The following is a 15093-nucleotide window of genomic DNA, read 5'->3' on the forward strand; positions in this document are numbered from 1 at the left end:
CTGGTTCTTCCATAGTGGAAGGCTCTCAGAGAGAAGTCATCAGTCCCCTTCTCCTTGCAAAATCCCGTGGCTTCTCTCTACCCCTTATCCTCTGGGGCGTCACGACACATTTCACTGCCGTCCATTGCCTCCTCTTCCAATTTACGTCCCCTCTGTCTTCTGCAAGCCACCAGCCGCTCGTTAAACTCCGGGGTTTCCTCACCCTTCACCCCTTGGCCATTCTGCCCTGTCACGTCGCGTTGCCTGATAGGCTAGGACTATTTCAAAGCCTCTCTGCTGACAAGTCCTCCATCGCTACCCAGCGCTGGCGTGTCTCCTAAGCTCTGTGCGCTTTTACACGGGCGCACTGAATTTGAGGGGCTGTTCGCCCCATCAGAGCTGAACTCGCGTCTCTGCGCTCCCCACTACCTTCCGCTTTTCTGCGAGCAGCCTCATCTGAGTGCATGATCACCAAGACAAGACGTCTCTTTCTTTCTTCCTTTTTCAATGCTTACTTATTTACTTCTGGGAGAGAGCATGAGTGGGGGGCCGCAGAGAGAGAGGGAGAGGGAGCATCCCAAGCAGGCTCCACGCTGTCAGCACAGCACCCAACGCGAGGCTCAAACTCAACAAACCGTGAGATCGTGACCTGAGCTGAAATCGCGAGTTGGACACTTAACCGACTGAACCACCCAGGCGCCCAAAAAAGACGTTTCTTTCTTATTCCAACTTGCCCACATCGTGACATCATGACCACCTATCGCTGGTCTCCCTGCCTCCAACGTCCAACATCTCCTGCCAGTATCACGTGTGTTTCCATAAATCAGTCAGAGCAGATGTTCTGCCGTCTCTCTGAAAAGCCTCCGGTGACTTCATGTGGTCCGCGGAATCAGTACAAGCAACTCGTCATGAAAGTCAAGGCCCCCTGTCCTGCCAGACACGCTCAGCCTCATCTCCTTGCTGTCTTGCCATGTGCCCTGCGCTAGGGTGCGGCCCGTGATGGCACCGGATGACTTTGTATGTATCCACGTGGACCAGCAGGCTTGTAGGAACTGCTGTTTCTCACCTGCCTCCCTGGGTCCCCTGGGAGGCTGTCACCAGACAGCTTGCCATCTCCTTCTGGGTTGATGAGAGATTAGGCTTCCTGCCTGCCCTTGTTGGGGCACAGCTGCAGGCTACAAACTGCTGGGAAGCACCTTGCCAGTGGTTCCCGGTTGTAGTCACCTGGTCCCTTTGGCTTAACGACACCCGCGCCAGGGCCACCTCTGCCTGCTCACCCTTTTACTGTCTAGCTGATGGCAGAATAACCTGCCTGATTCTAAAAAGTTCTCACCAGGGGCGCCTGAGTGGCGCAGTCGGTTAAGCGTCCGACTTCAGCCAGGTCACGATCTCGCGGTCCGTGGGTTCGAGCCCCGCATCAGGCTCTGGGCTGATGGCTCAGAGCCTGGAGCTTGCTTCCGATTCTGTGTCTCCCTCTCTCTCTGCCCCTCCCCCGTTCATGCTCAGTCTCTCTCTGTCCCAAAAATAAATAAACGTTGAAAAATAAATAAAAAATAAATAAAAAGGTCTCATCATTTCCTTACCGGCGGAATCTGTCGGACCGTGCCTTGCCTTGCACGTGATACCTGTACCCTGAGCTCAAATGTTCACCACCCTTCGAACCCCCACATGATTCATAACTCGACTTTAGTCTTACTGTGCATTTCAAGAAATCAACACAGTAGGAAGTAAAATAACACTGGGCTTTTTAAGTACAACTGAGGATAGGAAAAATTAAACCGAGCCCGACAATTTAGGTTAGTAATAGTGCATAAAATTCGAGTACCATATTTGACGGGGGCGCCAAATCCTTTTTGGAATAGGGCAAATCCATACGCTTACGATGTGTGGCCTGCCAATTTCGGTCTAACCTTTCTCACAGAAATTAGGAACTATTAACGAATGGTTTGTCCCAAGACGAAATCTCTAATGCATAGCTGATTAAAAATAAATTTAGGAAAAAGGAAGTAAAGTCACTCTGAGTCTTACTGAAATGAAACATTCTTTTCTTTGAGTGAAAGACACTATCACCTGGGTGATTAGAATGGCTTTTTAAAAATAATGTTCCCTCCAGTAAAAAACGTGGAAGTCGAGGAAATATTGAAAATGCAAGGCCTTAAAAATAAGACCCAAAGATTATATTACAGTTGCTTCATCTGTCCCAGTAGCCAGCTAGTGACTTTGTTACTCGTCACTAACCTGACTTTCTAAATCTGTCCTATGCTGCCAGGCCAGCCAGGCCAGCCCCCCCAGACCCATTTCACCCACAGAGGAAAACCCCGGATTAGCTCCTTCTCTCTCCAGTCAACTGGCCAGTCAAGGCAGAACTATTCCATACGTGCAAAACACAGCCTCCTCTCATGGGACCTCCGTCCTCCCCTGTCCCAACAGCACATGTGAATACTCGGGTATTTAGATAAAGCTTTCATTTGGTAAGTGAGGACAGGTCCCATTTGCTATCTCCATTCTTTGCCTCTAATTTGTTATTATGGCTAGTGTGCTAAAGAATTGATGTATTTTTATTTTTTTTTTAATGTTTATTTATTTTGAAAAAGAGAGAATGCGAATGGGTTAGGGGCAGAGAGAGAGAGAGACACAGAATCCGAAGCAGGCTCCAGGCTCCGAGCTGTCAGCACAGAGCCCGACGCGGGGCTCGAACTCCGGAATGGTGAGATCATGACCATGATGGCTCGACCGACTGAGCCACCCAGGCGCCCCCGTGTGCTAAAGAATTTAAATCAGAGGTTTTGTATATGAGAAAAGGCTTTTAACCAGTCGACTTTATACAGATGCATAAGCTATTGTCTTCAGTCCTGTTCGAAACCTGTTAGCAGGTGGCCAGCACACTGGAGGAAAGCAGGTGACAGAGGTCTCTTGCAACAGCTCCTTGCTAACGCCTTCGCTCTCTGCCCCATAGGCAACCCTCCCGCTACAGGCACCGGGACTTTGCTGATCACTCTGGAGGATGTCAACGACAATGCCCCCTTCATCTACCCCACGGTGGCTGAAGTCTGTGATGATGCCAAAAACCTCAGCGTAGTCATTTTGGGAGCATCAGATAAGGACCTTCACCCAAATACAGACCCTTTCAAATTTGAGATCCACAAACAAGCCGTTCCTGACAAAGTCTGGAAGATCTCCAAGATCAACAGTAAGTCCAGTTACACATTCTGTAGCTGCTCCTTGGGCTTTGAAGCCTGGCTTCCCCAGCCTGCCTCCCTTCCCCAGACCCTTGCTCCCTCCTACTCGCTCCTGGTCTCAAGGGGTTGATTTCAAGTGATTCACACCCTGTTGGTGCTGACAGTTTCCCCACCAGCAGATGAACACAATCTGTACACATACATATCGGTTTCTTAAAAATGCACGCATCAGAGTTTTCTCTTTTGTTTCTTTTCTTATCTCTTCTGCACTCTACATGGTGTATTGTATACCCTGTACCATACGCCCTATACCGTAAGTGATTTCATCTCAGATCATGATCTCACAGTCAGTGAGTTCGACCCCCGTGTCAGGCTCTGTGCTGACAGCTCAGAGCCTGGAGCCTGCTTCAGATTCTGTGCCTCCCTCTCGGTCTGTCTCTCTCTCTCTCTCTGTCTCAAAATAATAAATAAACATTAAAAAAATGTAAAGAGTCTCAGCCTCTGACACTCCATCGCCCACTTTACACTGCAGACCTCCTCAAAATTACCTTCGTCTTTGCAACAACCGTGGCTTTCACGTTCCACCGCGATATCACCTCTCAGCCGTCCTGTCCCTCACTTATGACACATGCAAGCCCCGTCCCTTCTACCAGTGTTTCCCTGTGGGAAGGCAGAATTCCGAACTTGGCCCAACATGTCCCATCTGCCTTCCTAAGGCCGCAACACCAGGGTGCTGACCGAGGTACATTCCCCGTATCCACATCACCGCGCCCGCTTCCCTCCCCGGGGCAAATGTGAGCTCACTGCCGGGTTCCCCTGGTTGTGCAATGAAGTGAAAAACCAGGATCCACGCATGTGACCCACACTCTGTCTCCGGTAGTGAACTTCTCCTGCAGCTGACCCAGCCAGGGTACCCTCCTCGTCCACCAGCGGTAGACTTTTCGAGAGGGATGGGGAATTACGCATTTCATTAACTTCTGGAAATGTACAGTTGCGCATAAAATTTTCTATTAAAACACCTCGTATGCATTGAATGGCCTTATCTCATATCTCATTTTATTAGTGCCTTCCTTTTGTTATTGATTCCATTTGCCTGTTTGTCTATTTTATTGCTTTTTTAAGGAATGAGTTCTGTTACACTGATTATTTTTAATTAAAACAACCGTTCTCTTGTTTGAGGGGCTGGTGCTTCCTTTGCTGGTTTTTGTGGCTGTAGCGGATTTCAATAACCATCACCAGCTCTTTCCAGAAAGTTCCAGCTGGAACTTCTTCGAGTGTCTCGTCCACTCGAGGGAGATGGGAGAATGTTCCTTCCGTTATCCTGCCTCCTCACTGGGGTGACTGCGTACATCGGTTATTTCTGCTGCTTCTCCTTCTGGTCAGGGTGACACTTCATGTGTTTCTGCTTCCGTGTCATTGCTCCGTCTTCCTCACGGTTTTATGTAAGAGATGGAGACTTCTCAGTCCTTTGCCTTGTCCTAGTTTTTTTTTTTTTTTAATACCTAACACCGTTCATGCCCAGAAAGAGGCAGTCAAAAAAAATTGGGTGTGTACATATATATAATATATATGTTACATATATATTATATATAACATACATATAATATATACAACATACATATAATATATATAGCATACATATGATAAATGTTATATATTATACATATGTTATATATATGTTATATATTTTTATATATATGTTACATAAAATATATATATCATATATATGTTATATATATAAATGTTATATATGTTTTATATATATGTTATATAAATTATATATATGTTATATATGTTATATATAATATATGTGTTATATATATGTTATATTTTATATATGTTATAATATATTTTATATATTTTTTAGATATGTTGTATATAATATATATGTTATATATATTATATATGTGTGTGTTATATATAATATATATGTGTGTAATATACATATATCCCCAGTCATCTGACTGACTTGAAAAGAGAATAGTCCGAGGCTAAAAACAGTGGCCATGAGGGGTGGCCATTTTTGCATGCTGCCCAAGGCCTGCCTCATAGCACATATTCCCACTAAACAAAGGCCTAAAGTTCAGTCCCTGTGCTGGGGTTATGCTGCGGGCTCCCACCCAAATCCAGAGCTATGGCTGAGGACTAATAAAGACGTAGACTATAGAACCCCAGGGCAACACATGTGGGTCCTGCCCACATTTAGAGTAAATGGATAGTTTGGGTTTGGGTAGTTTTGGGGTTTTTTTGTTTTGTTTTGGGGGGTTTTTTTGGTCTAAGAATTTATTTTGATTACTTGAACTTGGATTCTTAAGTAAAAATGCTCTGAGCTGATTATTTCTTTTTTTTTTTTTTGTCTTTTTTTCTTTGTTCCAGCTCTATTAGAGTAGAGCTAACAAATAAAAATTGTATGTATTTAAGATGCAGGGTGTAATGATGTGAGAGTGGATTTTTACATCAGTTTGTTTAGATGTTGAATGTGATCTTTGCAAAGATGGTTTTATCGGTATCATAAATTTGCAGGGGGCAGTTCTTGGTATGCAGTCAGCTCCACAAAATGGGTCCCTTTGAAACAGAGAATAATAGCACTGAGCCACAGGACTTCTTGGCGGTGGAATGTTCTATGCGACGCTGCCCAACGCTGTGGCCACTCGCGACATGCGGTTGCTGGACACTTGAGATGTGGCTGGCACAACTGAAAACCCAAATTTGGATTTTTATTTGCTATTAATGAATTTAAGCTTAAAATTTTTTTTTAATGTTTATTCATTTTTGAGAGAGATGGAGAGACAGAACATTAGTAGGGGAGGGACAGAGAGCGAAGGAGACACAGAATCCGAAGCAGGCCCCGGGCGCTGAGCTGTCAGCACAGAGCCCAATGCGGGGCTCGAACCCACGGACCGTGAGATCGTGACCTCAGCTGAAGTTGGACGCTTAACCGACTGAGCCACCCAGGTGCCCAAATGAATTTAAGTTTAAACACTCCCAGGGTTATAAACCAACATGCAATGCCTGTTTGGTGTGGTTTGAGTCACCAAAACCCGACTCTTTTATTCGGGGAAGTCTAACCCTCTCTCACAAAGGTCCTCTGGTCCCCCACAGATACACACGCCCTGGTAAGCCTCGTCCAAAACCTGAACAAAGCCAACTACCACCTGCCCATCATGGTGACTGACTCAGGGAAACCGCCCATGACGAACGTCACAGACCTCAGGATACAAGTATGCTCCTGCAAGAACTCCAAAGTGGACTGCAACGCGGCGGGGGCCCTGCACTTCAGCGCGACCTTGGTCCTGCTCGCCTCTCTCTTCAGTTTGGCCTGTAAGTAGCCCGAATCCAGGGCGCACACGAGTACGAAAACGCAACTTCCCCAAGGCCACTGCTTCCCGTATATCTGTCAGCATGATTCATCCCAGAGGAAGCATTCGTTCTTGGGTTATGTCCATATAATAGAAAGTATTACATGTAAAAGGGTTCCAGCCACTCCAAGGAAATGTGTGAAGACGCTCAGTGTAACCCACAGACCGGGTGATGGGAAAAACTTCCTGCCAGTGCCACTGAACTTGGGCTAATAAGAATGCGCCGCGTTAGGTCTTCGGTCCGGCAGGGCCTCATTCCTCTCTGCAGTGTGCAGAATTCTCTTTTGCAAGGTTGAAGTAGGTATCGCGCCTTTTTAAGAGCAGTCATGAGAATCCATGGATGGAGCCTGGGCCATAGGAAAGTAGAGAAATGCGTATTGCACGCATATTTTCACTGACTGGTGGTGATCTCTGCACTATAATGATGTATTATTTTAAACAAATGAATGGTTTGGCCGAGTAATATAAATGTGAGCATTAAATGAATAGATGTATGTCTCAAATATTTCCTTTGCATGGAATGCTCTCCAACATAAACCTTAGCAATCATTCACATACAGGTAATGCCATTCAGATCCACTCGGGCTCTGGCATTTATATTTGGAGGAAGTTATCAGGTGGTTGTGAATTAGGAACTTGAGAAATTGATGGTTAGGAGAAAAAGCCCCAGAAGTTACTACATCCTGGTGACAGTGGTAAGTGGGGTCAACAGGAAGTTACACATTCCAACATCAGACATTTACTCTGTATAAAGCTCTGTGCTGAGCCAGCATCCTGGAGGCAGAACCAAGGAGAACATCTTACAATGAGAAGTGTCTCATTGGATGGATGGATGGATGGATGGATGGATGGATGGATGGAAGGAAGGATAGATGGAAGAAAATATATTCTCTTTCTTTTCTTCTTTCTTCTTCCTTTTTATTCAAGAAATAAAATATTATAGGTAAAGGTGAAACCCCCTTTTTTCTCCCGTTTCACTTCCTATTCTCTCTCCCCAGAAAAAATACTATCTTGACTTAGAGTGTGTCCAGATGTTAGTTTATACATTTACTACACACACACACACACACACACACACACACACACACACCCCACTTATAGTTCTATTGTGTGTAGTTTGTAAAACCTTATGTAATTCATATTATACTGAGCATGATATTCTGTGACTTGCCTTTGTTCCTCCCCACATTACCTTTCCAAGATCCATCTACGTTAGTCTCGTTTGGGGGTTGGCACACTTTTACCCCAAAGGGCTGGGCGGCAAATATTTTGGGCTCTGTGGACCACATCAGATCTTTGTCACTTACCCTTTTGTTGTTGTTATTTTGTTTTTTACCACTTTTTAAAAGAGTGAAAAACATTTTTCAGAGCTTATTTATTTTGAGAGACAGAGCGTCACAGAAGGGGCAGAGAGAGAGAGCACGTGCACGCATCGGAGGTGCAGAGAGAGGCAGAGAAAGAGCATCCCAAGCAGGTTCCACAGTGTCCACCCAGAGCCCAACATGGGGCTCAAACCCACAAGCCACGAGATCGTGACCGCAGCCAAAACCAAGAGTCCACTGCTTACCCAGCTGAGCCAGCCAGGCACAACAAAAGTTTGAGACACAGTCTTAGCTCTAGAGCCACACAAACACACTGTGGCCCAACGGCCATAGTCACCCCTGCCCTAGTGCATTCATTCCAACTGCTAGACAGGATCCGTCGGATGAATCCTGCGGAGCGTACTCCTCAATCAGCAGACACGCCATGATTACTTACGGTGCCCTTCTACAATCGACGCTATTGCAGGAATCTGGAATCTGTTTTCCACCAGCTTCTCAAGGGAGTGGTAGGCAGACGGCAAGCCCCGCGCTGGGTCTGGTTTCGAGGCAGAATTGGAACTCACATCTAGCAGAGCCTGGATAAACTAGCAAGGAGTAGTTCGCGTGTGATGGTAAAGAAAAAAGTGTTGTGTGGGTGCATGTGGGTGTGTACACAGAGAGGAGAGAAAATAATTGAGTGGCCACTCACACACATCACCCGCCATAAACCCAGTTACACGATAGCAAAGCCTGACTCTCGATGACGTTGCTTTGAAGAACCAAGGCACATGGCAGGATGCTGTTCACTCATCAGCTACTCTAGACTGCCAGGGGGGTTTTAAAATGGAGACTTCCGGGGTGCCTGGGGGGCTCAGTTGGTTACGTGTCCGACTTCGGCTCAGGTCATGATCTCACGGTTCGTGAGTTTGAGCCCCACGTCGGGCTCTGTGCTGACAGCTCTGAGCCTGGAGCCTGCTTCGGATTCCATGCCTCTCCCTGACTTGTGCTCTGTCTCTCTCTCAAAAATAAAATAAATGTTTAAAAAAATGTTTTGGAGCAATCCTAAAATTTGTATGGAACCACAAAAGACCCCAAATAGCCAAAGTAACATTGAAGAAGACCAAAGTGGGAGGCATCACAATCCCAGACTTTAGCCTCAGCTACAAAGCTGTAACCATCAAGACAGCATGATATTGGCACAAAAACAGACACATAGACCAATGGAATAGAATAGAAACCCCAGAACTAGACCCACAAAAGTATGGCCAACTAATCTTTGACAAAGCAGGAAAGAATATCCAGTGGAAAAAAAGACGATCTCTTTAACAAATGGTGCTGGGAGAACTGAACAGCAACATGAAGAAGAATGAAACTAGACCACTTTCTTACACCATTCACAAAAATAAACTCAAAATGGATGAAGGACCTGAATGTGAGACAGGAAACCATCAAAACCCTAGAGGAGAAAGCAGGAAAAAACGTCTCTGACCTCAGTCTCAGCAATTTCTTACTTGACACATCTCCAAAGACAAGGGCATTAAAAGCAAAAACGAACTACTGGGACCTCATGAAGATAAAAAGCTTCTGCACTGCAAAGGAAACAATCAACAAAACTAAAAGGCAACCCACGGAATAGGAAAAGATATTTGCAAAGGACATATCAGACAAAGGGCTAGTATCCAAAATCCATAAAGAACTCACCAAACTCCACACCCAAAAAACAAATAATCCAATGAAGAAATGGGCAGAAAACATCAATAGACACTTCTCTAAAGAAGACATCCAGATGGCCAACAGGCACATGAAAAGATGCTCAACGTCGCTCCTCATCAGGGAAATACAAATCAAAACCACACTCAGATACCACCTGACGCCAGTCAGAGTGGCTAAAACGAACAAACCAGGTAACTACAGATGCTGGAGAGGATGTGGAGAAACGGGAACCCTCTTGCACTGTTGGTGGGAATGCAAACTGGTGCAGCCGCTCTGGAAAACAGTGTGGAGGGTCCTCAAAAAATTAAAAATAGATCTACCCTATGACCCAGCAATAGCACTCCTAGGAATTTACCCAAGGGATACAGGAGTGCTGATGCATAGGGGCACTTGTACCCCAATGTTTATAGCAGCACTTTCAACAGTAGCCAAATATGGAAAGAGCCTAAGTGTCCATCAACTGATGAATGATAAAGAAATTCTGGTTTATATACACAATGGAATACTACATGGCAATGAGAAAGAATGAAATCTGGCCTTTTGTACCACGTGGATGGAACTGGAGAGTGTGATGCTAAGTGAAATAAGCCATACAGAGAAAGACAGATACCATATGTTTTTACTCTTATGTGGATCCTGAGGAACTTAACAGAAGACCGTGGGGTTAGGGGAAGGGGGAAAAAAGGGGGGGGGGATCCCGACATCCAGGAGCTCTGACAGGCGCCTTATTCCAGCCACCGCCACTTCCTGCTGCAGTGAAGGGGCAGCTCCGAGTGTGGACCAAACACGAGAGCAAGCTGATGGCACATCATCCCGAAAGACGAGGAATCGCTTAGGTGAGTTGTGAGGCCGGCACCTATATTCGGATGCTGTGTGTGCAGCTGGGTTTGTTGTTGGGAATGGGGGGTCAGATGCAGGAACTTTGGGGGGTTCATACTCTGGTGACAATGGAGTATGACAACGACAAGGATGAGAGCCACGTGCAGTGAGCCATTTACGCTCTGGAAAACCCACTGCCTTCTCATAAACGGCCGCTTGTGAAAGACAATGCGAGGAGGGCACTCTGCCGTGGGGCACAGATCACACGTGCAGGTGCCCTCCGATCTGAGGACGGCGTCACAGTCAATCAGGAGGTGGCGGTCATCACCACCAAGGGGAAGCAGCCTGCACGGCTATGCATCAGTGGCCGCAGCAAGGATCTCCGCCCGTGACTGTGACACGGCAGCCAAGATCGAGAGAGTCATCATGGAGAGAGACACCGGCCCTTAGAAGTGGGGTTTAGGTCCAATGGCAGGTCAGAAGAGCCTGATGGTCAAACAGGGCCTTCTGGATAAGCACGGCAGGCCCACGGGGAGCACGCCTGCCACCTGGAAGCGGGAGCACATGGACCACAGTGAGTCCGCAGAGAGAGGTACGGGGCAAAGCAGTAAAAGCCCCACGAGGAGGGCCGCCTGGGTGGCTCAGCCTGTTAAGCGTCTGACTCTTGATTTCCGCTCAGGTCATGATCTCACGGCTCGTGGGTTCAAGCCCCATGTGGGGCTCTGTGCTGATAGAACCTCCTTGGGATTCTCTCTCTCCCTCTCTTTCTGCCCTTCCCCAGTTCATTCTCTCTCTCTCTCTCTCTCTCTCTCTCTCTCTCTCTCTCTCTCTCTCTCTCTCTAAAAATAGATAAATTTTTTTAAAGCCCCACAAGGAATGGCCAAAGTGGGGAAAGGCCCAAAGCAGACGGGAGAGCATAAAAGCGACCTCTCTGCATCTGGTCAGGAAGGAAAAGAAGAGTAAGGATAAGAAAGCCCAAGTGGCTCTAGAGAGTGTGGGCGATCCACGAGATGGGGACAGTGACACCACCAAAAGAAAAGGAAGAAAAAGCAAGAAATAAAAGTAGAAGTGGTTTCTGAGTACTGGAGACCACTTGAAGCACTGTGTCCAGTTGGGAGGAGAAATTAAAGCCTTATTGAGAAAACAGAATCGCTTTTTCGTTCTGAACAGGATGGAACCCAGGTCCCAGAAAGGGTGCGGAGTTCCGGTACATGTTAGCTGTGACCCGAGAACTCAGTGATGTCACCTGCTGTGGTCATCCCATCCCGTCCTGTTTTAAGGCTCTAAGGGTGAGGGAGGCAGGTTTGATGCCATTGGCTTCTCTGCTTGGGAGAGTTGGGAACGTTCTTTCACACTCAGCACAGCCCAGGAAATATCTGCAGCTGTTTCCTGATGGCTGTCTTAACATCATAGCTCGCCCCTGGTTTGCAAGAACCCACTTACAAAGTGTCTGGGGGCGTCTGGGTGACCCAGTCGGTTAAACGTCTGACTTCGGCCCAGGTCGTGATCTCATGATCTGTGAGTTCAAGCCTCACGTCGGGCTCTGTGCTGACAGCTCAGAGCCTGGAGCCTGCCTTGGGTTCTGTGTCTCCCTCTCTCTCTCTGTACCTCCTTTGCTCGCACTCTCTCTCTCAGAAATGAACATTAAAAAAAACTTTTCTTAAAAAACATAAAATGGAGACTTCCTACCTGTGCTTGTTGAAATACACATTCCCAGGGCCATCCAGCCTGTGGAACCAACATCCAAGGTGACAGTGGCCTCCACACAGACCTAGTGTTTGCATATATTTACACAATATTTTTAATACTAAATACACATGCCTGCTACTCCCAATCCATACATTAAAATCAGTACAACTTAACCTATATGTGTAGATTAAAAGGAATATAAATAATGGGGCAGTACTTTCTTCTTATCAACAAGGAATTTTCCTGGGCCCCCTACTTTAGAAACTCAAGGCCTACAGAGGCCATTGGTGAGCAGGTCCCCAAAGATTGCCCACTTCTCTCTCAGCTGACCGCTAGGATCACAACAACTCCAAGGCGGAATTGCCAGGTAACTCCTAAGAAACTCACATTCATTTTTTAAAAATTTTTTTGAATGTTTATTTATTTTTGAGAGAGAGACAGACTGAAAGCAGGGGAAGGGCAGAGAGAGAGGGAGACACAGAATCCGAAGCAGGCTCCAGGCTCCAAGCTGTCAGCACAGAGCCCGATGTGGGGCTCGAATCCATGAACTGTGACATCGTGACCTGAGCCGAAGTCGGACGCTCAACCGACGGAGCCACCCAGGCGCCCCAGAACTCATGTTCGTTTTATACCCAAAACAGTGTCATCGAGAAAAGACAGATGCGTGCGTACTATGAAATGTCAGGTGTGCTGTTTGTTCTCACAAAAAGAGCCGTCCTACCTCGCAGCACGCAGCCTCCCCACTGTCGGTGAGGCCCCTGGAAGTAACGTCAAAATCATCCTCAGAAGGGAGCTCTGAATCTTTCTCCACAGCTAGAAAGGTACTCGGTTAGCCCTCTGATGTTTTCCACAACCCGGGTAGTATCAGCCCAAAAAAGAGTCAAGAACAGGTATTAGTGCTCACCTGCTTGACTTCAGAAAGAATCTCTGTCTGTCCCTATATGAAAGGCATAAGGTTATTTAATACTGTTCACTTAATTAGATCCTGCCAAATATAATGGTTCTTGTGGTATTATATGCCTAGCCAGAGAGGTTCTTCCTGACAAGGACTTTGCTAATAAGATGTCTGAGGAGCTGGGTTAGAGCTAGCAGGAATAAGTAACCGTGGGGCGTGCCACTCTTTCCTAAGAGCAGAACTCAAAGTGGCCAACCCACCTGTGTAGCTATTAACATGATACTGACAAGAGACTGGACAGAAATGGGCCTAAAACACTAAGTTAGGTGGAGGTGGTGGGGGAGTGGTGTTTACAAGCACTCAACTAGATTATAAAGTGCAAGGGTAATAACTTCCTGCCTCAGCCATAGTCCTTGAAAGAATTTCGGGATCTGGTAGACTCTGCTTGATGTTTCTTTGAATCAGGAGCCGGCAAACTACTGTCCAAGGGTCAAACGTGGCCCAATTCCTGTTTTTGTAAATAAAGTTTTATTGGAACACAGCCATAGCCGTTCACTTACACGTTGCCTGCCTGCTGCTACAACACGGCAGAGTTGAGCAGGTGCCACAGAGGCTGTGTGGCCTGCAGAGTGGAGATATTTACCATCTGGCCCCTTACAGGAAAAGTGTGCGAACACCTCCATTACAGCATTGCTCATAAAACTGCAGTGAGCTCATCATACAACGTGGCGGGGGATATTTTTTTTTCTCCTCTCCTCAAATAATATTCGGATCCAGGTAGACTAGCATTAACCAAACATCTGATGTTCCATGGCTTTTTTGTTTCCTTCATTGGCCTAGAGATTTTATAGATGAGAAGGTGCTCTGAAAGTTCCCCGGGTGAGTAAGCAGTGAGGCCAGCTTCCACCATTAGACCGCCTCCTCATGGAAGAAAAGTAATGAAAACATTTCACCTTGTTATGATACCATAGAAGGCTTTATCGCAACGAGAAGTGAACCGAGAGGTCTGCACTTTCGTCTTTGACGGCTAAAACTGAAGGAAATAAAACTAATGACATTGAAAGTAGTAAAAAATGTAAATGAAATTAATTTTACTGCCAATTTTGTTGTTGAAGGTATCTGTTGATGGCACCGAAGAGATGCTTAAATGCTCCCCCTAGGACCCTCCCGATGAGGCAAGCTCGCGTCTCCACTAGCCTATGTCTGGGGGGCGGTTTGCAGGGCTCTGTGTCGTGTGCCACACGACAACTCCAGGGAAGCATATCATCCTCAAAGCCTTTTGAACATTGTTTTAGGCTTAATTAATCAGCAATAGCAAGAACATAAAAAGACAGTTCAGGTGAACCATATTAGCAAGTACCAAAATGAAATGTCTCTTCTTTGGCAAGGAGGGGGAATTGAACTGTAATCTCGATCACAGTGAAGAAGTTGAAAGACGTGACCAAGATGAGCAAAACGGCCACTGACAATACTTTTCATTCTAATGCTTTGTGTTAAGGTGTTCCTTGGATTCTATAAAATTCACCCATTTTAAGGGTACAGTTGGATGAGTTTTGGTGTAGCCACACCAACAACCAAGGTCCGGCTGGCTTCTTTATGCCCTTTGTTCTTGATCCCCTCCCCTGAATCCAGACCCCCACTGATCTGCCTTCTCTGAGTGCTTTCTTGCCTTTTCTGGAATTTTCTATAAATGGAATCGTACAGTCCGTGTCATTGAGTGCATCAATATTTTGTTCCTTTTTATGGTGACATGTGTTATGGGCAGAGACAGGGCCTGGGGAAACACCAAACCCAGATGAAGCAGGCTGTCCTCTGCCCCCAGGTGGTTCTGAGTCATCTTTGCAGAGGATCTTTGGTCCCTCAAAGCGGTGGGCTCCACGGACAGTGACAGTGGACCTCCTAGGGCTTCTAAGTGCCACCCACAAACAAAGCCAAGAGCTTCACATAAATTGTGTAGACTATCTTTTGTAATCAAGTCAACAGCCCTCAGAGGTAGGACCCTTCATGTGACATTCTAAATTCATTTGAACCGTGAGTGGAGACTTGTTTAATTTAGTGAGGTTTAAAAAAAAAAAAAACATTTAATGTTTGTTTATTTTTGAGACACAGAGAGACAGAGAGCAAGCGGGCAAGGGGCAGAAAGAGAGGGAGACAAAATC

General features: G+C 46.2%; 1 protein-coding gene across 2 annotated transcripts in view; it reads left to right on the forward strand.

The window, feature by feature from the left end:
• Positions 1-15093, forward strand: part of CDH13 (cadherin 13) — a 1030795-nt gene that overhangs the window by 1012980 nt on the left and 2722 nt on the right. For both annotated transcript variants that reach the window (XM_003998309.5, XM_045046893.1), the window contains 2 exons: positions 2936-3169; positions 6261-6479. In XM_003998309.5, coding sequence (XP_003998358.4) covers positions 2936-3169; positions 6261-6479 — 453 coding nt within the window. The remainder of the gene's footprint in view (positions 1-2935; positions 3170-6260; positions 6480-15093) is intronic.

This window comes from Felis catus, chromosome E2 (genome assembly GCF_018350175.1).
Source record: "Felis catus isolate Fca126 chromosome E2, F.catus_Fca126_mat1.0, whole genome shotgun sequence".
Classification (NCBI taxonomy): domain Eukaryota; kingdom Metazoa; phylum Chordata; class Mammalia; order Carnivora; family Felidae; genus Felis; species Felis catus.